Source organism: Euwallacea fornicatus, chromosome 7 (genome assembly GCF_040115645.1).
Source record: "Euwallacea fornicatus isolate EFF26 chromosome 7, ASM4011564v1, whole genome shotgun sequence".
Lineage (NCBI taxonomy): Eukaryota > Metazoa > Arthropoda > Insecta > Coleoptera > Curculionidae > Euwallacea > Euwallacea fornicatus.
The window spans coordinates 5,539,203-5,560,767 of record NC_089547.1 but is presented as its reverse complement, the minus strand read 5'-3'; the positions used below and the strand labels follow the sequence as shown (position 1 = coordinate 5,560,767).

At 47.5% G+C, this 21,565-nt stretch overlaps 2 protein-coding genes across 2 annotated transcripts; both read left to right on the top strand.

Moving 5' to 3' along the window:
• Positions 1-38: 38 nt before the first annotated feature.
• On the top strand, positions 39-2,964 carry LOC136340218 (ankyrin repeat domain-containing protein 27-like). Its single transcript, XM_066284107.1, has one exon. The coding sequence runs from the start codon at positions 122-124 to the stop codon at positions 2,780-2,782; it is 2,661 nt and encodes an 886-aa protein (XP_066140204.1). The 5' UTR covers positions 39-121; the 3' UTR covers positions 2,783-2,964.
• A 218-nt stretch (positions 2,965-3,182) lies between these two features.
• LOC136339992 (scaffold attachment factor B1-like) lies at positions 3,183-15,419 on the top strand. Its single transcript, XM_066283673.1, has 6 exons — positions 3,183-3,660; positions 11,819-12,180; positions 12,252-12,672; positions 13,486-13,801; positions 14,377-14,532; positions 14,820-15,419. Exons 2-6 carry the CDS (start codon positions 11,842-11,844, stop codon positions 15,226-15,228), a joined length of 1,641 nt encoding a protein of 546 aa, XP_066139770.1. The 5' UTR covers positions 3,183-3,660; positions 11,819-11,841; the 3' UTR covers positions 15,229-15,419.
• Positions 15,420-21,565: the final 6,146 nt, after the last annotated feature.

Here is a 21,565-nt window from a genome sequence, read left to right as displayed (position 1 = left end):
CCGACTTTTTTCTACATATTTGACAATGACAGCTGTCCGCGCATATGATTGTTATTTGTTTACAATATGTTTTAACAAGGACGTTAACGATGTGCAAACAAATAAAAAGTCCCTAATCATAATGTGGTCGCAATACGACGAAGATTTATCTCAAAATGACTTTTTCAAACACATAAAAACCAATCACGAAGATATCCTCAAGAAAGCGTCTGACGAACATTGGATAATATGCATTCCCCGAAGAGGAAGCCTGTCAAATGGCCAATTTTCAATGGATCTTATATTAGATCATGTTTTGGTGCCCAGTTCCGATAGCATTTACACCACTCTGAGCAAAAAAGAGCTTTATTTGGACAATCATCATTTGAAGCTTGACAAAAAAGGCATATTTCACACAAATATCGAGGTGTTATTTGAGGAGACCCACTACATTCTACAAACACTGAAGTACTTAGTGTGGTGTATCAACGGCCCCTTCTTTCAACCCCAGACTCACCATCTGAACATAAACAACAACTTGGTACTCACCAATACACAAGATTGCATAGACTTTTTATATTCTGAAACTAATGGTTATACCATATTAGAAGGCATTAAGAATCTTTGTGAGAACTTCTGGAGAGACCATGAGCATCTCTTTGCTACCGAAACTCTACAGAGTCAAAAAGACAACTTGGGAAACCTCTATTCTCAGTGTTTGCAGTTGTGCTTTAAAAATGACATTATCAGGGAGAAGAGTATTAAGAACTTCAACTACTTGGACAACTTTAAATTGTCAATCGAAACTTATATGCAGTACTGCCTCGGCAAGAGATTGTTATATAGTGTGAACACGTTAAACTATTTTGCCGACTGCATGATCAATAAAACTCTACGGAACTCTTCTGGTGTTACATTAGGTGATCTTGGTATTTCTAGTGATTTCAATGAATTTATGCCTAATGCCCGGTATGAGTTGTTGCGATTAAACAATTTCTTTACTGTCTTGGATAAGATAAATTGTCTGTCACGAATATTTAACATGTTCAATAACAAGCCCTTGAAAAACAGTGACAAAAACATACAAGTATCATCAGATGACTTTCTGCAAATCCTCGTATATTTAATACTCAATTCAACAATTCCAAATTGGCTAGGGAACTTGGTGTATCTCAAAGAATTGCAGTTTTCAAATTCAACCCACTCCAATCAAGCAAATTTTTTAGTTACAACCCTTGAAGCTGCCATTGCTTTCATCAAAAGCAGTCAATTTATGGACCTGAAATCAAACGTTATAGACCATGAATCTTCGTTCTTTGATAAGCTTTACAAAACTCTTAAAGAAACTCGAAATATTGCGGAATTAAATGTGACCTTGGCAGCTCAAAAAGTTGTAAACCGGGCTGCGTTGTGCCATCCTCTTTGCTCATGTTCAAAGTGTCAGGAAATCGTTAGTCTGTTGAAAAAGAACAATCCTTTGCAAGTGGTCAATAGCTCGAGTCAAAATTTCCTCATTAGAGCCACTTTGGAGAACGACAGGGAGTTTGTAGAGTTCCTCTTGTCTTTAGAGTTTTTGGACATTAATCACAGAGACTGTTCTGGTAAAACTGCCATTCACTACGCCTCGGCATGTGGTTTTCAAGACATTGTGTTATTGCTCATAAATTGTAAAGCTGATGTTAACATGCCGGACAATGATCGAAATACCCCTCTTCACCTAGCATGTGACAAGGGACATGAGAACTGTGTTAAGGGGTTTATCTACTCCTCCTACTACGTCGAAATTAATTTACAGAATAATTCTGGTGAAACCCCTTTGTTCCTCGCTACGAGATGGGGGTACTTCGACATTGTGAGAATTCTTCTCGAAAACGGGGCTTCGGTTTGCGTTAAAAACAACAGGAACGTCAATGTATTTAAGTTGTCCCCTAATTATTACATTTCCAGGCTTTTTACCGAGTTCGGCAAGCACCGAAGCTCGAAGATATTGGAAGAAGTTGAAAACTGTAAGAACCAGAGAAGTTTGACTGATTTAGATCTGAAAGTGGATGTTGCGCAGAGTCAAAAAGCATCGGCAGATGTTTCGCGTGGAATTCAACCGAAAACAGCTTCAGATTTAAAAAAAATTGAGCTTCTCCTGAAGGTGATTGAAAACAACGATATGCCCCTAATGTGCTTTTATTTGGGCTTCAGTACTAATGAAAATTCCCTTGATAACGAGGGCAATGTGTTGTGTCATCCGCTATGTACCTGCAGTAAGTGCTCCCAAACGAGCGATCCTGACGAGATCGGAGATATATCTCCGAATAAACTGCAAAACTTTAACATAAACATGTGCAATAAAGACGGCTTCACGCCCCTTCACGTAGCAGCAAAGTACGGCCGCACAGAAATTTTAAGGGTCCTCCTGGATGGTGGATCCCTCTTAAACGTCCGCACTTACGAAACTTTGTACACCCCTTTGCATTTAGCTGTAATGTTCCAAAGGGTACAGACGGTGAAAGAGCTGCTGCAGTGCGGAAACTGCGAGATTGACACCCCGGACTACAAGGGAAACACCCCTTTGTATTATGCGTGTGTCTCGAACAACAACTTGAAAATCGTGGAGCTGCTGCTGAAAAACGGGGCCGAGTGTCAGAAGAAGAATTTTGAAGGCAGGAGCGTTTTGCAGGCTTGCGAAGAGAAGAATTTGTTCAGGGTTTGTAGAATGTTGAGAGACAGTATGGGGCTTGTTTTGAGTAAAGAGAAAGAGGGTGGTAGTCGAGGTCTCGCGTGGAGAGAGATTGACGCGGATTTGATTTGATTTTGACCCAATGAACTTTGGGTAGAGAGGCACTTGGCTTTGTTATTTATGGTCGTTTATGGAGGAGTTTTATAATTTCGTAATTTATGTGTTTTGTTATGTAGTTTTAAATGAGCCATAGTAGGTAAAAAGATGTAGGGTTGATCGCAAACTTTTTTCAAATAAAGTTTATTATAAGAGAATTCGTGTTTTTCTGCCACGTTAAACCGCTCGCCCGTGCGTTCGACGCACTGCGTGCCACTCGACACGCACATTTCGTAATGTTTTACAGTAATTATGTGCGCTACTTACGTTAAATTCGAGCCGTTTGACGTCTGCGCCGTAACTGTGGCAACAGCGTCCTCCTGGCTCTGAAAACGACGTCGAGCGTCGGCTGAAAATCAGTTGGCGCGTAAACTTCCCGAAGGGAAGAGATTGCGAACTGACGGCGGCAATTGAAATCGTTCGGTGAACTTTACCGCAACAACTGAACACTTTGCCAATTCCTCGGGACGTCTTATTGCGGCCAGTGATTACTTTAGTTGCTTAAATTCGAGATAATGAACAATCGAATTTGTGGAGCGCACTTTTAAATTTCCCCCGTCTCGTATATTTGGTTGCCTAAGCAGCTTTTACGGGGGACAAACCGAAAGCGTGAATAAAACTTGACGTTTGATGTTGATGATGGACTTGATTGACTTTTGACAATTCGCGTTTGTTTTTTTTTTGCTGCTGGTTAATGTGAAGCGTTGTTTGAAGTCCGAATTCTAGCAAATAGTAGATTTAAAGATCTCATCGAAACCCACAAACTGTTGGCTATAAATTGACCAGATATTCGAATTCTAGAGTGTCTTGTAATGAAGAGCCTATAAGGCGAAGGCCCGGAATACTTGATACAGGTAAGATAGCTTTAACCCAAAATTGAGGTTAGGTAGAGGCGCCCCTCACCGAAGTTCCTCAAAGGTCACAATTGTTATCACGAAGGGAGATAATTAAAAAAGAACCTTAAGCAGAAGTGAAACGTCAAAAGCACGCGTCGAGTAAGCTAATGTGTTCGATAGCGAGTCGTAAAGCCACACTTACCCTTCATCACCTACTGCAAGGTTTTTTTCTTTATAGATCACCCCTTAGTTGTTAGCTCTAAGGCCCGCAATCTTTTGTGTGATGTTCTGCCCTCTTTCTCAAAATTCCCATTGCTCTTTGAAAGCCAATTTTTTTTCTGGTGGTCAATAGCCCCCTGTAATACATAAAACACGTTCATAAAGCAACAAAAAAATAGGATGGCTTCGAATGTTCACACAGGCATATGTGGCAGGTTAGTTCAGGTAATTTAAGTTCCACTCGTTGGAAGGAATAGTAAGTTCCTCGGTCTGAAAGCCAGGAGAATGGAAGTGTCCCAAGGATCAGTGTTGGGTCGTCTCCTTTTTGTAGTGTACAAGGCAGACAACTGGGGAAAACAACTGCAGAAACCCGCAGAAAGACTCGGCTACTCTAATGAGCTGCTTTTCGGAACACAACATGCTAATGACAGTACTGCAAAACCCACGAATGCTTAATGCCGATTCGGCCCATTTTTATCTGAACAGTTTCGTGGGAAATGTGTCATTACCGGACCGACGGACAGGTAACAACAACGCGTTTAACACCCCTTTGGCAAGTCTGGTGCGATTCGTCCGCCTATCAAGTACCCAGAACTGCAGGCCATTGGGGTGCAACAAACGCTCTAATAAAATACTAGTCCGGCGGTATATATCATAAAGACAAACTAGTCCGAAGGTCGTTATAACGCAGCAGACGAGGAAAAAACCTACGTATGTACCTGTCTAAACTAATTATCTAGCATAAGTTATCCTAGGTTTGGATTCAGGACTAGATAGGTATAATAATGATAGCCGTAGGTACTAATCTAAGTGCTAAGCTATGTTAGTATAGATCTAATAAATCTAGGCTACTATGTAGTTTATTACACTTAGGTTTTCTGTCACCCTTGATTTTGGCCATTTGCGACGAAGTGAACCGACTGAGAGTAAAGGACAAACACTGGATTAAGTTCGATCTAACCTGAACTAACCTTCACTCGGCTAACCTCCAAGTTAGCCGAATAACGAAAATCTCTGTAGCAGTGTCCGCAATTTTCTGTAACCTCGCTTTCAATAAATTCAGCAATAGTGTGTGATTTACCTCGGGTCCTCCCTTACCTCCGGCATCGCCATGAGACATTACTTCTGCTTTGCTTTCTTGACTCTGGCGGGACTTCTGACACACATGCCATTACTCTTCCCCCCCCCCCCCTTTTTTTTTTCTTGTTTGCGCTTGCAATTAGACGGGCGGCGATGGGAGGTTCAGAGGTAGCATCGACTTATAACCGATCCGAAGAGGCTGGAAAAGGGGAATCGTACGCATAAACTGGCCTCTCGGACAAAGAGAACCGAAGAGCGGTAGGTATTCGATAGTCGTCCTCAGCCAAATCCGGATTTTAAGGACGGCGGAGCATTCACTGCGACGTAGCAATTCTCTGGATCTCACTGATTCTGCCTCGCTCGGCTCCCAATATCTACGTATGTAGCACTTAAAATCGTGTCCCTCGTGTCCCACAAATAAATAAGAAATTGACAGCGGCATCGCAAAAGTGCCGTTCTCCAAGTTCGCCCATTTCCGAACCGGTTCCCCTTTTTGCCTCTTACATGCTCCAGTCTTTTAGGACGTTCCGGGATTCCCGCGGGATATGCCATACGCCGCAAAGGATCTCGTTTCTTTATCTTTTTATTTTGTTTGTCAGATCGGGAGATCTTGCGAAATTTACGGACAAGATAAAACGACGGTTAGACCGACCTGCACTGGGCAGATAGGGACGTTATTAAATTAGATCCTGAAGGATTTTCGTAGTTTTCGGCTTGTGTTTTATGCGAAGGGACAAATTCGTTTTCGTGCCGGGTAAATTGGAAGGTTCCCGCAGGGCCATTGCGTGCGCGTGTGTGTGTGTGTGTGCACACGTCGATACGTAGGTTTCTTTAATTTTTCCCCCTCACTTCAAGGCGTAATTAGCTGCCTAGACGTAGTGTCGGGGTTGAATTACGATTTTAACAGAAACGAGACGCTTTGCACCCCCCTCAAGGGAAATTGTGGTCGGTTTTCCTCCCGGGAGACCGGGGAACGCTGCTAATCTAGCTTTAATTGTGTTTTGGAAGTATTAGTTGGGGGGTAGAATTGTGGAGAAGCACAGCACGGAGTCCTCGAGGCTATTAGACCCTCATCGGGGCTTATTCTTCAACTTTGCTCTCGCAAGTTTCCGCGCCTTCTGCGGGATTTATCGCGTTTTTGCCCCGCAAAACAGAGCCGTCCAGATGCGAAAGCCACACGTCGAGGGGGCCCCCCCGTTCGCCGCCGCCCCCGGATTCCTGGATAGCTTCAAACTACATTTCGATAAATCACTTCGGTTTTTGCAGTTTAAATAAGGTCTATTGACGTGCCCTCCTTTCAATCCTGGCGAGCTTCGCTCCACACGAATAATTCTCTCCCGAAACCCGAACTTACACGGTAATAATAAATCCACATTGACACAGTGAATTTGTAATTAGATTTATTCAAGTAAACGGGGGAAACGCTTACTTTCCACGAACAAACCCCCGGCTTAAGGGTCCTTTGTCGTCGCCCCGACGGGGAGGAGGGAGATCTGAGAGATTTTTTGATAAGCTAATCGAGTATCGCAAACACTCCTCACTCGGAGTGGTTTAAGTTGAAGTTGTTTGGGTTTAATTGTCTCGGTGAAAGGTCGCTTAAAAACTCCACTCCATCGGCTCTCCGGGCCCCCGTGCCACCATACATTATGCATTCAGCAGCAAATTAATTTTAGTGGATAGGCGCGGAACTTTATTTTCCATTAAATCAGCCATTAACCCGGGCCCGTTCGCTTTGCCTCTTTCGATCGGTTTAAAAAGAAATATTAATCGGAATTTAAATGAAGTTATTTATCAAACGACCACTGTTCTTGCCCGTCGGGGGGATTCTCGGGAATTGTTTTAAAATTTGCGTTTAAATTATATAAAAATCCCCCGGTAGGGTAAATTTGAGGCGGGAATATTCATTTAAACATCCCTTCGAAAAAATGAAATATGAATGTCCTCAACTTTCTATTTAAACCCGGAAATTTATAGGTTTTAATCAATTCGAGCCCTCGTTTCTCCGACACTTTCCATCGGCTGTAAACTTGGAAAACACCGTTCCGAATGCTTTTGCCGATCATTCATTTTGACGTAAACGCCGTCAGATTTGTTTTGTAAACGTTACTCCTCTCTTTTTGGCGCACTCGGTAGGATACGTAAATTGAGATTTCTCCCAACAAAAGCTTTTAATAGTGATTTGATCCGAAGTCAAACTACCTGTACCGTGCAGCTTCAAGAACAAAGAAAACAACCTCGCTCGCTGGAAACTTTCCTCCAATTCCCGAGTTCGCAAATTCCCTTCTCCGCTTTGGTTTTAATTTAATAACACAACGTCATAAAGATGACGGCGTATGACAATCCTCCTTGGGTGTTATTGTCGGAGAGGTCTTAAAGGCAGGACGCCATTAAAATTCACGGGAAAACTTGACGAGCTGTGCGCGGAACCCCGCTCGGAGGGGACGCGCAACGACGCCGAATTAAGTCGCTACAACCGACGCGGCTAATAATAATTGACACGCGTACCGCGGGGAACGTCTGCGGGCCCCCGATTTGGCGACCGTTCGCGAAGAATCAAGGGGGGGCTCTTTCGCGATCGCGTCACACGTTCCCCGTCAGAATTGCGAAATTAAAATGTCGGCGAGATCTGTCAGGCCGAGGCGCCATCTGAGAGCCGACGGCCGAGGCCCTCGCTTCGGTTCTTGACAATCGGCCGAACGCGCCGAAAATTTCCCGGTTTTTACGTCCGTCGATCCTCGACTCGCCCCCCGAGACCTGTCAAAACTCCCATTCGGGCCGAGCTCGGGCCCCCCCCTCCAACGAGGAATCGCGGCAACGGTCACTTGCTCCAGCCGCAACCGGACCAACTCCGACGTCAGGCCGTAGGCTTTTTCGGACGGCACGGGGCGATTTGCCTCGATAAATCGAATGCGTAATTCTGATCGCGCGACCAAGTTGCAGAAGCGTCGCCCGGGGAACGTCCCGACGCGACTTCCTGTGGCGGCGCCCCGAGCTGCAGGTTTATTAATTAGTTTTAGACGTAGCGATCTGAAATTACTGGCAATTGGAAATATTCACTGTTGGCACAACTATTCGGGCCCCATCGCCGATAAACGGCCTCCGCCTTCACCTGGTACACGTCTGACGCATTGCAATGGAGAAATTTCAAGTCGCTTTAATCAATCATAGTACGGACGAGCCCCGAAACATGCAAGCGCAGGATAAGCAGGGCTGCTGCACCTTGTTTGCCCGAATTATTGCGTTAATTAGCAACTTCGGAGTGGGCTCAAATCTGTTGTGCCCGATGAACCGGATGACCTAATGGAAATGTTACTTCCTTCGGCGAGCGGCCTCAATGGAAATGCTAATTCGGACGAATGCAATGGTCGAAACGGATCGGGGGCGCCGCAGGTCGAAGGTCGGAGGTGTAGTGTGCGTGCGTGTGCGTGTGTGCCCTACGAGGTGCGGTCGCCGGGCGAGACCGAAGAAAAACCATCGAACGAAGGTTCTCTGGACTCTGCCGAGACCGTTATCGCCCCCGACTAATACCCAGTCAGAAAGCGAAGATGGTTTTTCCCTTTGTCGAGGGAATCGTTAATGGTGGTAGCAGTTCTCCTCGAGGTTTTACGACGCGGCCACCCCTTAAAGCTTGGATGTTTGACATTCACAAAGGGCCTCCAAGAGGGCAAAACTGTATAAAATTTAATATTGACGCAAAATACGAATGCAAATTCGCTCGAGGGGTGAATTTAACGAGATATTTTCTGTCATTTATCTGGCTGCGCGTTTTGCGAACATCTTTGTCGTACATCGTTAACCGCGAAAGGAAATCTCCACGCACTTCTCCTTTTTCCGCGGGATTTAATGTTCCACTTTGTTAATATCTCTGATACAGAGAAGAATCGCGTTAAATTCCAATAAATCTAAATTCCTCGAAAGCAATTTCCACAATATAAAGCGCGGGGCGGATGGCGCCCCTTTAATGTATATTGGCCCCAGTTTTATTTGGCTCTTGGAAAATTATGGGCACTAAAACTTTTATTTTCTTATTGAAGCAAACGAATGTGTGATATTATTTTACGTTCCGGGGCTTTTTCAAAACGTGAAATTCACTTGAAAATAAATAGCGCCCCACAAATCCAGAGCGGGGCCCGCGAGCATGCCTTTCTCTCCTTGATTAACGTGTATTTCGAGGCAAAATTTCCGATACTCATAAAGGGCCGATTTATTGAATCCTGAGTGCTTTCTCACATTCCGTCGAGCTCGAGATTGTTTACACGTGAGATTGCAGGAAAAACTCCTTCGGCATAACATAAGGGCAGGAACGTAATATACTTCCGAGTTATGAACAACTTTTGCCCTCTCGCTTGACGAGGACCGAAGATATTCAATATGAAATGGAAAAATTTGGGGCGAGGGGAAAGTTTATTTCCCAAACAAATTCAATTTCACTTTGGGAAAGTTTGTTTTTCGAGACGGAGGGTCCCCCCGATTGTCGTTCGTAATACTCTCCGCACTGTTGTTCATTATGCACTCGGATTTTGGCCCTCGTTGCAGCCCCCCACCCCGCCCGCCCCGTCGGATCTCCTAAAAATCACCCCGTGAGTGTCGGACTCACTGTAGCAGTCCGCGGCGTTGCCGGATCTGGGAAATTCTCCGGGCCCTCACCTACGAACTTGCATCACGAAGAGCGAAGTTCCTCGCTTGGGGAGACGCGTCGCGTACGCGATTCGCGCAAAAACGACCGAACGCGGCGCGAGCGGTCCCCCCGACTTCAACAAACTTTACCCCATAAATTCCTTTATGGCTTTACAATTCCCGGCAATTAGACTTTAATATCCCCTGCCCTTTGGGCCTTCGGGAAGAGTTTCTGCCGCTGCGAGACGGTAAGAACCGATGTAATTGGGGCCAAAGGGTCGGACCATTCATATTTGTCTCTTTGAATGTTAATGCACACTCCGAAACATAGTCTAATGTACATTAGTGCTCGGTTAAGCGGCCATTGCTGGAATCGGCACTGGACATGGGTTTAATCTAGCTTGCAAATACCTGTGGGCATTATCAGGGCAGTCCGTTCGGCTGCGAATTGCACATGTGAGGGTCGGGTCGATGTTATCGATACGCGAGCGAAGTCGATTCGTAATTATCGAATCTGCATGTCGGACTCGGAGGTTTTTCCGAGTTGGATTCGGGGGGCGAACGCGCTGCGTAGCTCGTGAGTTTCCGCCGAAGGCCCCATACGGCCGTCTCCTGGGGGGAGGGTCGAAAAAAGCTTCTTTTTTGTTTTTTTTTTGGTATATTTTTTAGCTGCAGCATGCGACGTTTTCGCCAGGGCGGAAGCTGATCGCGCGAATGTATCCAGCCCGCGTGGGCCCCCCAGCTCGAGCGCAGCGGTCTCTCCCCGCATTAGAATATATTAACAGGAGAAACCTTATCTTACTTATGGAAAATAAGTGGAAATCTCTATTTTATTCAATCCGGTCCCCGTTGCGTTGAATAAAACCCTCATTTCGTTCGCGTCCCCTTCTGTCCCCACCCCCCCTCCATTTTATAACGAATAAATCTGGTTGTTTTATTCCATCGCGAACTCAAACAACCTTAAGCAACTTCTCAGGTAATTAATTCTGAGTCACTTGAGCCTATCTGCGCTCGATAAAGTTTCCGCTCGCTCACTTTTCCAGGCAAAATTCGACGTTCTCAAAGGGATAAAAACTCCCCGGGGAGGAAGATACGCTGTATAGGCGATATTACCCCGGATAAATAGGGGTATTGATATTCAAAACTCCACTACGTGTCAGATGTGGGGTCGCTTTATGTCACCGACGAGGGGAACACACATTATGAGTCTGAAACGTAATAAATCACTGATAGTTGGAAAATCAATTTTCTAATTAGCTTTGGAATAAGTCCCCGAACTGAAAGTTCTGACATCGGTCCCATTGAAAAGTTGAGGTGCCGCTATCGATTGCTTATCAACTTAAGTAATGAGTTTTTAAGGGTCGATGCTTTTGCCGAAATTGAGTTTGCCCAAGAATTAAAACTAATCGAAAAAGGGACGAGGTAAATCCGGCGGACAATGTCGTCCCCCGCACGGTACGCCGTGCAGATGTGCGTTTTTTTTTTACCTCGTAAAATCTTATTGCCCCCCATAAATCTGGACAGATTATTGGACGACGTGATTCGAAAAAATTATTTAGGAGTTTTTGCAGTCCTCCACCCGTCCCAGGTGGGTAATTTGTCACCCGCACCGGACGAATTGCAAAACCTCCTTGTGTCGACAAATCTATATCGTCATTCAGCACTTCAAGAAACGGGGGGAGACAGTTTGGAAAAAGATTAATGACTACATCGAACGTTCTCTTTGGTGGCGGAATTGATTCCGCCTCTCTCCCTCGTGCTTACACGTCATGTTTACAGCCGGAGATGATGTATTATTCATATACCGGGTGTCCTGAAGAAGGCGGGCCGTCCCGTTATTGCGGACGCGGCCGGAAGCAATCGAAGTTGATCGATCGTCGGTGCTGCGATTACTTGCGTCGTGCAAGCGAGGAAAGTACCTCTTAACGCGCGAGCGCGGTCGAACAGCGGCCGCGCGAGTGCGTTAAGGGACTTCCTCGCGAGTCGCGTGCGCGACTTTCCCCACGACCGGAGATTGTACGCAAACAAAGGAGAGGAGTGGAGCGTAGCGTTTCGCTCCCGGCACGCGCCCGCGCGCGAGCACCGCCATCTCCGCCAGTTGCGTTTGCTCCCCTGCATTACCGGGCGGGAGAAACCCCTCTGCCTGCGTTTTCGGTCGACTTTGCCGAGGTAGCGCGCCCAAGTTGTAACGCCCTGTATTTACTAGAATAAAACACTTTGAACTTTGGGTCTTTAGAATGTTTTTCATTTTGTTTGCCAGGAAACCATTAAACGATAATAAGGATGGTGACCGTAAAAGTGGAACAAACCGAAACCCCTATAATCGCCGAAAGCAACAATGGGGAAACCGCAGTTAACAGGGATAGTGAAAGTGAAACTAAGAAAGAGACGGAACAGCCGTCAAAGAAGAAAGATTCGTTCAGGAAACCCTGCCCCGCCTCGAAGAAGCCGAAGAAACCGACCGAAGATAAACCTGACCCAGCGGAAGATGCGAAAAAGGAGGATATTAAAGACCAATCAAAACCCACGGAGGATGCTTTAATCCTATCTGCCGAGGAGGAAGAGGAGGTTGCGGCCGAAACTAACGAGGACGCGATGAAACACCCCCCCAAAGAAGAGAAGGTAAAAACCACTTAATCTTAAACCCTCTAAATTGTTGCGACGTGTTAAAACCTGCCCAATATTTAACGTAGAGCTCAGTAAAAGACGCGAAAAAACGAAAGGACGTCCAAAAAAACATTTGGATCTCCAACATATCCCGAAGCACTAAAGCGACCGATCTGAAGAAACTCTTCTCCGACAAAGGAATCAAAGTGGACAGTGCGAAAGTAGTGACCAATGGCAAGAGCTTCTTCGGATACATCTGCCTGGAATCACCGGAACTGGCCCAAAGATCCGTCAAAGAGTTAAACGGTCTCACACTGAACAACAAAAAGATCGTCGTGTCGCTTTCCAGACCGGATCTGCGTTCCGGAAAGGCACCGGAGCCTACGCGACGCCCCAGGGACGCGCGAGCTGCAGGCGGGGCGCAAAAGAACGCTGAGAAGGCAACGACAGATAAGAAAAAGGGCGATGTTAAGGAAACGTCGGAAAATGGATCCGAAGCGGTCAAAGGTTAGTACTGACCAAGGCTAATGGAAAACTTATAGGATTGCTAAAGAAACAGTTAAAACGCGGTTGGTTCGTCACCGGTTGTGACGTGACCAACTGACCCACGCAGTCGCCGAGCATGCCAATTGTCGAATTTTTCAAAAAAAAAAAATGTCTCGAGTTAAAACCAATCCGCGTCTGAGTGACGTTACCACGAAACACGTGTTTTTTCTCTTAAAAGTCTATAAAAACCTTGTTACGGACGTTAACCGGGGTCGGTCGGGTTGGTCCGAGCAGAGTTGCCGCTCGTTAACTGTCGAGTACGAAACATTCCTTTAATGTCAATGTCAATGTCACTGAAGCCGTCAGAAAGTTTCGAGGTTGATTTTACAAAGGAGAAAAAGAACGAAAGTCGATGTTAGAATTTTAGTTTTGTCAAGCTGCGAAGTGACAGAAGAAAAAGGAATAGATATGTGAAAACATCCCGGCAATTGTTTCATTGCGACGGATTATGGTGCACTTGTCACGTTCTGCTATGATCGAACCAATCAGCTCCCGGCGAATCGCCTACGTCACCTGCGCGTCAAACGCACGTAAAAATCAACCAGTCTGAGCAATCCTATAGAATTTCAAATATCCTTGAGTACTATCGAGAAGGTCGCAGTTATTCGTAAGTGTGGTTCGAGGTAACTGGAGGCCGTTGCAAAACACCGCTGCGAAAAAACCCATTTCTTTCTACAACTCCACACTACCAGGACTTTCAACTCAAAAACTGGGACAAGCATTAGGTGTTCCTGCATCCTTAACCCATTCTACTATTAGACCGTGCTATTTTAGATGCCAATAAGGAGGCGAGTGAAGAGACGAAAACCGAATCCCCCGAAGAGGCGGAGGAGAGGCGCCGCCGTCGGGAGCAACGTCACGTGCGGCAAATCAACGACCTGAAAACGGAGCTGAATCGCATCACTACCGAGCTGCAAAACAACAGAAGGCGCTTGAACGACGCCACGCGACGCCTAGACGCCGAGAGGGAGAGGAAGGCGACCGTGCGTCGCGAGATCGAGTCACTGGAGAGCCAGTTGAAGTCCGAGAAGAGGAGGCATGCGCAGGAGCTCGAGCAGTTGGAGAAGAAAAGGAAGTTGGACGAAGTTAGGTATGTAGCACTTGCGCAGCTGGGAGTCGAAAGCGTCGACGTTCAGTTCAGAGGTGCTGCAAAATTTCAAGCAACGAAGAATCTCGATGGTTGGTACTTGAAACACGGCACCGGACCCAGGCAAACGTTTCCCCGTGCGATAACCGGAAATGTGCGGATAACATCGATCCTTCGCAATAGGTCTACACAGCGGACTATGAAAATCTCGCAGGAGGTCGAAAAACCTTTGCCGCGCGTGCGTCCACTGCGCACCACGTGCCACGTGAGAAACGACCGAGGTTTTCATTCGACCTTTAGATTTCAACCCATGCGCAGTTAGTCTCCCCGGAGCGTCTACGGATCGCCGATCGTCAGCTATTGGGCCTCGCTCCTACTGGTTTCGTAACTTTTGTATCAGTCACAATTATACACCCACGTCAAGGAGAAACGGACAAGAGGGGGGCAGTGTTTAGTCCTCCCGAAGTGACGATTCCGTGATTTATTTATTTATTTTATTTTTATTTTTTGCCTCTGTTTGTCTAGAATTTTAGACGTGAATTTTTGACGTTTACTCCATACGAAAAAACTTTAAACAGGTACCAGGATGACAGAGCCATGTTGAATAGGGAACTGGACGAGTGCAGGAAAATCCGGGAATTTTTACAAAGGAAAATCGATGATTTCGGAATGGCAAGGCGCGGACGACCATCACCACACAGATCATTGGATAGATCGAGTGATAAAATCCATCGGTAAGTTCATTAGCGAATGGGACGGGGCTGCCGCGAACCGTCTCGCACGGCTTCAAGTGTCCATTCAAATTCCGTTCGATATGCGTATCGAACGAACGAATCGAAACGTTCTGGAAGCTCGGAAGCCGTCGATCGCGCGCAGCCGCGATACCGAAAATTCGACCCGCACGACCGGATCGATTCAAAATATTTCCGATTATTTGGAAGTGGCCGCGAGATGTTTCGCGTAAAAATTCGACGGACTTCGCGGACGAGTCACCCTTCGCACACAAGCTCTATTTTTCTAGCCCCAGGTTGGAGGGCAGAGGAGGTCGCAGTCCGCCGCCGCCCCCCAAATTGAACAGTAGACGGTCACGTGACAGGTCGCCGCTTCCTTACAAGAATATAAAAAAGTCGCGGCCGAACGACGATGGTCCATCCGGGAAACACGCCCCCTACGGGAACAGCCACTATTCCAGCCAATCATCGTACACGCCCAGCGGCTCCAAACCCCTGCTGGGGCACTACCCGCAATCGAGCTCTTCGGGGAGTCTCTCGAGGGGGTCCATGTACGGATCCACTGCCTACCCGGAATCGGGTAGATACGGAGCGAGTACCAGCTACGGAACGGGGGCTTATTCCATCAGCAATCCTCCTTCGCTGATGTCGAGGCCCATGGGGTATCCGGGCTCAGGAAGCGGACAGAGAAAGTACTAATGGCAGTTAGTTTTTTAGACGATTGTCAATGGCCATCTTATTCTTACGTTACTCCCATGTACCTATGTATTTTTCCATTAGCGGTGTTATGATTAAGGAGTTTTTAGTCGTATGTTTCAGTGCATCAAGTAGCGGTTTTAGTCGTTAATGTCCAAAGTTTACCTTCGAATAAAAGGTGATTATTGAGCTAATCGTTTGAAGTGTTATTTGCCCGCTTCGCGCCGTTACCCTGGACTCCTCGGTAATCTGCCCATTTCCCGCCGAGCCTTACAATTTCCCATTGTGGGCGTTCCCTAATCTGGACCTTGTCTATACGTCGAGAGAAAGTGGAAATTGAAAATTAATATTTCATTTTAGGTCACTGGATATCTGCTCTGCCGAGGACTTTATCTGCGACCGAAATGATAATGAATTTAAACGCGAAACGCCCGCGACTTTGGCCGGCGGACGTTAAGATCGATTTTACGAGTCGTAAATAAATTTAGCAGTTTCGCCTAACCGTAAAATTCGCAAAATATTTGTGAAGTTCACGCCAATCCGGATCAGCGGAATCGAATCGGGAGATACGTCGCGATTTCCGTCGGCGTTTCATTACGATCTAATTTATATCCATCGGGAAAAGGAGTTTTTCAATGTTCGACGCGGCCGCGGAGATGCATTTTCGATCTCCTAAAAACGAAATTAATACATTGTCACGTGACCCCCAGCGTCGGACCGACCGGGGAGAGGAGGAGGAGGGGGGGGGGGGCTGTTGCGGCGGGTCGCGCTGCGGCCTTCGCCCGACCCGATCGAAAAATGTCAATGCGACTGGCCCGCCTCGCGCCCAAATTGAGCGATTGCGTCGTCACGAGCGCGGACCCGTGCGATGACGGACAATTCGTCACCTGTCAAGGCTGACTTTCCACGAACGACGGCTGCCAGTTCGAACAGCTCGAGTCCCCGATGAAAGGACGTTCCCGAACCGTGCGACCGCTCGCAAATGGCGCACTTGCGCGAAACTTGCGGACGCCCGCGGGGGACAATTTCGCCCGTCCGATGTCGCGAAACTCCCCGCGGCAGGACGCCTCCGGGTGGTCGCCGTAGTCGCGGGAGCCTTTGGCAGGTCGCGCCGGACAGGTGGTGGTCGGACGTCGAGGTTGGGACGTCGCGACTGAATCGCCCCGTCAAAACGGCGGCAAAATTCGCGCGCGGACGAAGGAAGCGGCAGGACCCAACGGCAGCGGCGGCAGGGCCCGAAACTGGCGGCCCGCACGCAGTTCGCTTAATTGTTTTCAATTGCAAATGGCGATTCGTGAACGATGCGAAATTCGGCAAGTTCTTTTACGTGTCGAAACTGTCTGCGGGCGTTCGGGAGGCTGCCGCGGCCGACGCAGCGGCGTGTCGCCTTAATTGGCAATCGAGCGGGGGCGACCGATTTGACACGGAAATTTCACTTGGAAAACTACGCCGGACATTCGAGTTCCGCGGCGATGGGACCCGGGCCCCCGGCTCGATGAAATGGGCCGAGGCCCGTGTGTTGAGCGCTGCGACCGCAGAACCGAGCGTTTCCTCGTCGCGGGAATCGCGCGAAGTCGCTCCGCACAGGGGCGCGTTCGCCTGCGGATTCGCCTCCGCCCCGAGACGCGTTCACCCTCGAATTCGCTTCCGTCTCGAGACGATTACATCCATCGATGAATTAACGTTTCGTTTGGCGTGGCGTGAGTCGTCCTCCGGACTTGCGCCCGCGACGTTGTCACCGCCTTTTGAAATTTAAAAACGTTGTTCTGACGTTAGCGAAAGGGCCCACGTCGCGGCGGAGCGTGCGAGCGCACTTTGTCAGACGTCAAGTGCGTTGGCTGTCGGCCCGTTCCGTCGCGTCGGGCCGCGGCCGACGGGAGAACAGCCACGAGATTCGTGCAAATATGGTAAACATAACTTTTTATTTTCTCTCTCTCTCTCTCTCTCGGAAATCGCCCCTGAAAGTCCCGGCAAATTGCGAACTTCACATATCCGCCTTTCGCAATCAAAACAAATTCTACTCCAATCGAAACTCCATCCCAAAGTAAACGACTCGATTACTTCCAACTATGTTCAACAAGTTTATATAACAACTAACGACATACGTGCCGGTTCAAACTTTTATATACCAAGACCAAACCATTGAGAGGCTCACAATCTTGCTGCGGGTTGAAAAAACGTATAAAACTTGATTAATTGGCCCTTATTTCGCGCGGTATTATAGTTGGGCAAAAGTTTCTTAATGAACTTGTTCGTTTTTCAGCTCTTATTTCACAATTAATAACTCTGATATAAAAGTTTTAATGGGTGTATTTAGTCGGGAAAATGGCCATTTTCGTTGAGTGATAGGAATCGAAGATAAAACTCTCAAGTGACACGCTCATAAAGCAAATTGGGAAAATGATTCAATCCGTTTTCTTCTGTTTGCGTAACGCGAAACGTAAATACGTACCCCCATTTAGTTAAAGGGCGGATTTCCGGAGCAGCTCGCCAAATACATCGAGACTGCAGGTTGCGTTTTAGGTTATATTTATCGCTCGCTGTTATTGTTTGTGTAGGTTTAATTACGAGTACGTTTGAGAGAATTTTGTTTAATATTTTATCTCTCACATTTCCCAGGTATCAGCCATTTCATGAATAAATAATAAAAAGTAAATATATTGACGTGAACAAATCGCGTTACGCCATCCGGTTCGCATCCCGAATTTCCTCCCAATGTAAATACGACCTGGAAAGAAAAAAAAAACAAAAAAAAAACGTACGTGTGCAGATATTCGAATTTCCGACGTCACGTTGCCCGCCCCGTTGGCCGAACTCGGAGCGATCCCTTCCCCGAGGGAAAGCGTCGACGATCCGGCAACGCCGCCGACGCGACCTTACTTAACTGACACGGCACGCTTAAACCCGGCACGGCAAGTGACAAGGGAACGTCGCGGCGTTGCCTTTTTCGTCGAAACTCCGAAATCGCCCGCTCCGCTATCGACCCCGACCCGAACCAAGGCACTTTCGGCCGAGATTAAATGCCCCTCTGCGACTGCAACAAGATCGATTACGGAAATTAATTTATTGTATTCGAAGCGACGTTTCGAGTTAGTTCACCGATGACCTCCCGCCGGTCCGGATCGCCGAATATTATGATTAATTTAAAAAACCCCCCCGCACAATGCCATCGGCGATTCATCGCGAAGGCTAAAAATGTGCAATGATTAATCTCAATTAGAGGGAATCTCGCAGTAATGAGACCGCTAATGTCTGGTCAATTAATCATAATCACGGCTGGGCCGTGAAGTACTGAAAAATGCGTTGACCCACCTACGGGGCGGCGCGGGGGAGGAGGAGGGGAGGGGGGAGAAATCGATGGTTGACATTTTATCCCTGTGTTAAGTATCCGGACTTTTATTTACTGTCAGGGATTCTAAAATGCATTTAACCCGAATCCATCCAGCTCCACGTATGGCTTTCCAATAAAACTCGCCGATTGGGACAAATGGGCCGGAAACAAATCCGTTTATAACTTTCTTTTGCATTGAACCATCGGGGCGATGAAGGCGGGGAGTTTCTACAATTTTCGTGTTTCACGATCTCGTCGCGAGGACGTTAATAATCGCTCGGTGTAGGAACGTCGAAATGCTCCTTTCCTGCAAGTAGGAGCGGCTAATCTCGGGGTGTGTAACCGTCAAGCAAGAGGACCGAATTAGCTGAGTAAACGTCTCCCGAGTCCGATACGGTGAAATCGCTTTCGTTTCGTACGCCTGTTTGTCTTGCCAAAAACGTTCGTCAAATCCCTCGCGCGCTTAATGGGCTCATCAAGGTGGGTACCGCGTCATCGGAGTCGATTTGGGCAGTGTGAGCAGAGACGCACAAAGGGTAGGAGGACGCCGGAGGCGGTAATCGCCCAGATCGGACCACGTTTCGTCGCAAATCTACCAGTCGGTGCACGGTCCTCGCGTCTTAGGAGTAATCGTGGTTGCCTACGATCTCGGGCGACACGGAGAGGACCCTACGGCGAGGAGTCGCCACGGGCGCCAACGCCGCAACCGGGGAGATCGCACAGAGGCCACAGCCTCGACGTACCTTTAAATTGGTTTTCGCTTCGGTTCTTTCGAATCGGCCCGATCTCGGATGGACCCGAAACGCGAAGGAACGACGCTCGTCGCGTCACAACGTGAACGGTGACGTTTCGCGTGACACCCGTCTCCGTGGCAACCAGGACGAGGACGACCGCGACCGTCGCGGCTCACCAGGTGGTCTCGACGCGGCGGAAAAAGACGAAGAGAGAAAACGCACCTCTCGGTCGTTCGACGTCGTGCCCTCCCCTCCCTCCTCACCGCTACCTCCCCCTCCCCCCCCCCCCTCGATAACGGTGTATTTTAAAGCTAGTAGCGGAAAAATATTATTATTTATCGCCCCGCAGGAAGCCAAGGGAAACCATCGAGGTAGACCGAAATCAAAATTACGAGTTTAAAAGTCGCATCAGCCGGTCGCGAAAAAATAAATCATCGCACAGGCAGCCTTTCCATGCTTTTCCATTTTCCATGTGGCAAGTTTGATTTAAAGCCTGCGAACTGCGGCAGCACAGGAATTTTAATGCGATTTCCTTTCTAAGAACTCGACAACTTTTGCCCGCGCTTCAAGTTTCAGGAAAATACACGGAAGATTATGATAACTGTCCCGCTCATAGTCATCGGCGGGCGGGGGCGGGGTGGCGAGGGGGAGCGAAAAAAGACTGAAGCAGATTTAACGGGGAAGGCAAAAGACTAATGATGGCCTTTCGCGCGTCATTTAACAGTTTGGTTAATGGGTCTTAAAGGGAGCAGGTGGTCTTCTACTTTAGCCCGCTTGGTCTCCCAGGAACTCTGCTGACATTTAACTAATTGCCGAGATTAATACATGGCAAACAACAGTCTTAAGTGTCGTATGGCAATTTTGAAAGTTGCGATATAGCGTCGGCGAGGAAGGCAAACAAACCTCCTCGGTAATATCCTGCTATTCCAGGATTTTCCAGAAACAACCGCGATATTGAAGCGATGCATCTTTGCGTGGTCGACTTGGCACTGAGTGTATGAAATTTCCTTAATTTATGTGCTTCTGCGAGCGGGTAAACCTTGAAAGCACTTTTATTTAATTTTCCTGTCTACTTACCTTCAATATGAAAAATGAGTTTAATAACGGAATAGAGGAGGAGTGGGTAAAATTTACGACCACCCAAGATCGATCACCTTAATTTAGTTTTGATGTTATAACGAGTGGTAAAGGATGAAGTTGGGAAATAAGCAAGCGAATCGTAAAGTTCACTTGCGTGAATAAAAACTGGCACCAAACGAAGTGGTTGACGTCGTGAGGAACTCGCGGAGGCCCCGCTGACGGGTGGAGCCGCGGAGGGGGCGCCAAATTGGGCAGGAATTAACATCGGCCACGACCAGCGAGGCGCCGTCACTCGGGGGCGGGGGGGCAAAGGAACATAATTTTTTTTTTTTTTTTTTTTTTCAAATGTGAACATTCGCCTCGGGTGACGTAGTCACTCGCGGCGAGTCAGCCCGGACGAGAATGGTAGCGTGGCGGCAACGTGGCGATGGGCATTTGTCGGATCTCCCATGGTGCCGCCGTCACGGACTCCCTCCGCCGATCGACCCCGAGCGACGTCGTCACGTGCCTCTCGGCCTTCCGACGTTCCGCGAACGATCGTCTACTGACGAGATGACGAATTTAATCCTCGATCATTAGTCAGGGCGATTTCTTGATGAGATCATATCTGACCCCCGGAGCACTGTTTCAGCCTGTTGAATTTTCTGCTCGGATAAGTGAATTTTAGCACAAATTAAGAGCCGGTATTTATCATTGTCAGTGAGTAATAGATCATACTGTCGAGGGAAGCCACATCACCTTTGACTCCCGTAAGCTTTTCAAAGCGATTTATTACGTCTGGTGTAAAGCAGAAGGACGAATTTGTCAAGTACACGCGATTAGTTCGAATTTCCCTTCAAGGTGTGCCACACGGTGGTCGAGGCGAGCTGTATCTTTGGCCGTGGAAATTCCTGAGAAAAATATTCCCGGTCCGTCTCACCCCTTCCGTCTCTCCCTCGCCCTCTTTCCGTTCCAGATGCAGGGGACCGCATGTATAATTTACGACTTGACTCGTACAAATTTCATACCTATACCTCATCATTCCCGAGGGCATCGAATGGGATTTAACCTCCCTGTGAGAGACAACGAACTGATGTTTGCTTGTCCCCCATTTTCATGGAAATTACTCAATTATAATCCGGTGGAAAGGGGATACATCCAGGAGCGATGCAAATTGAAAAGTTTTTGTTTAAATTCCCCTCCCCGATATCTCTGG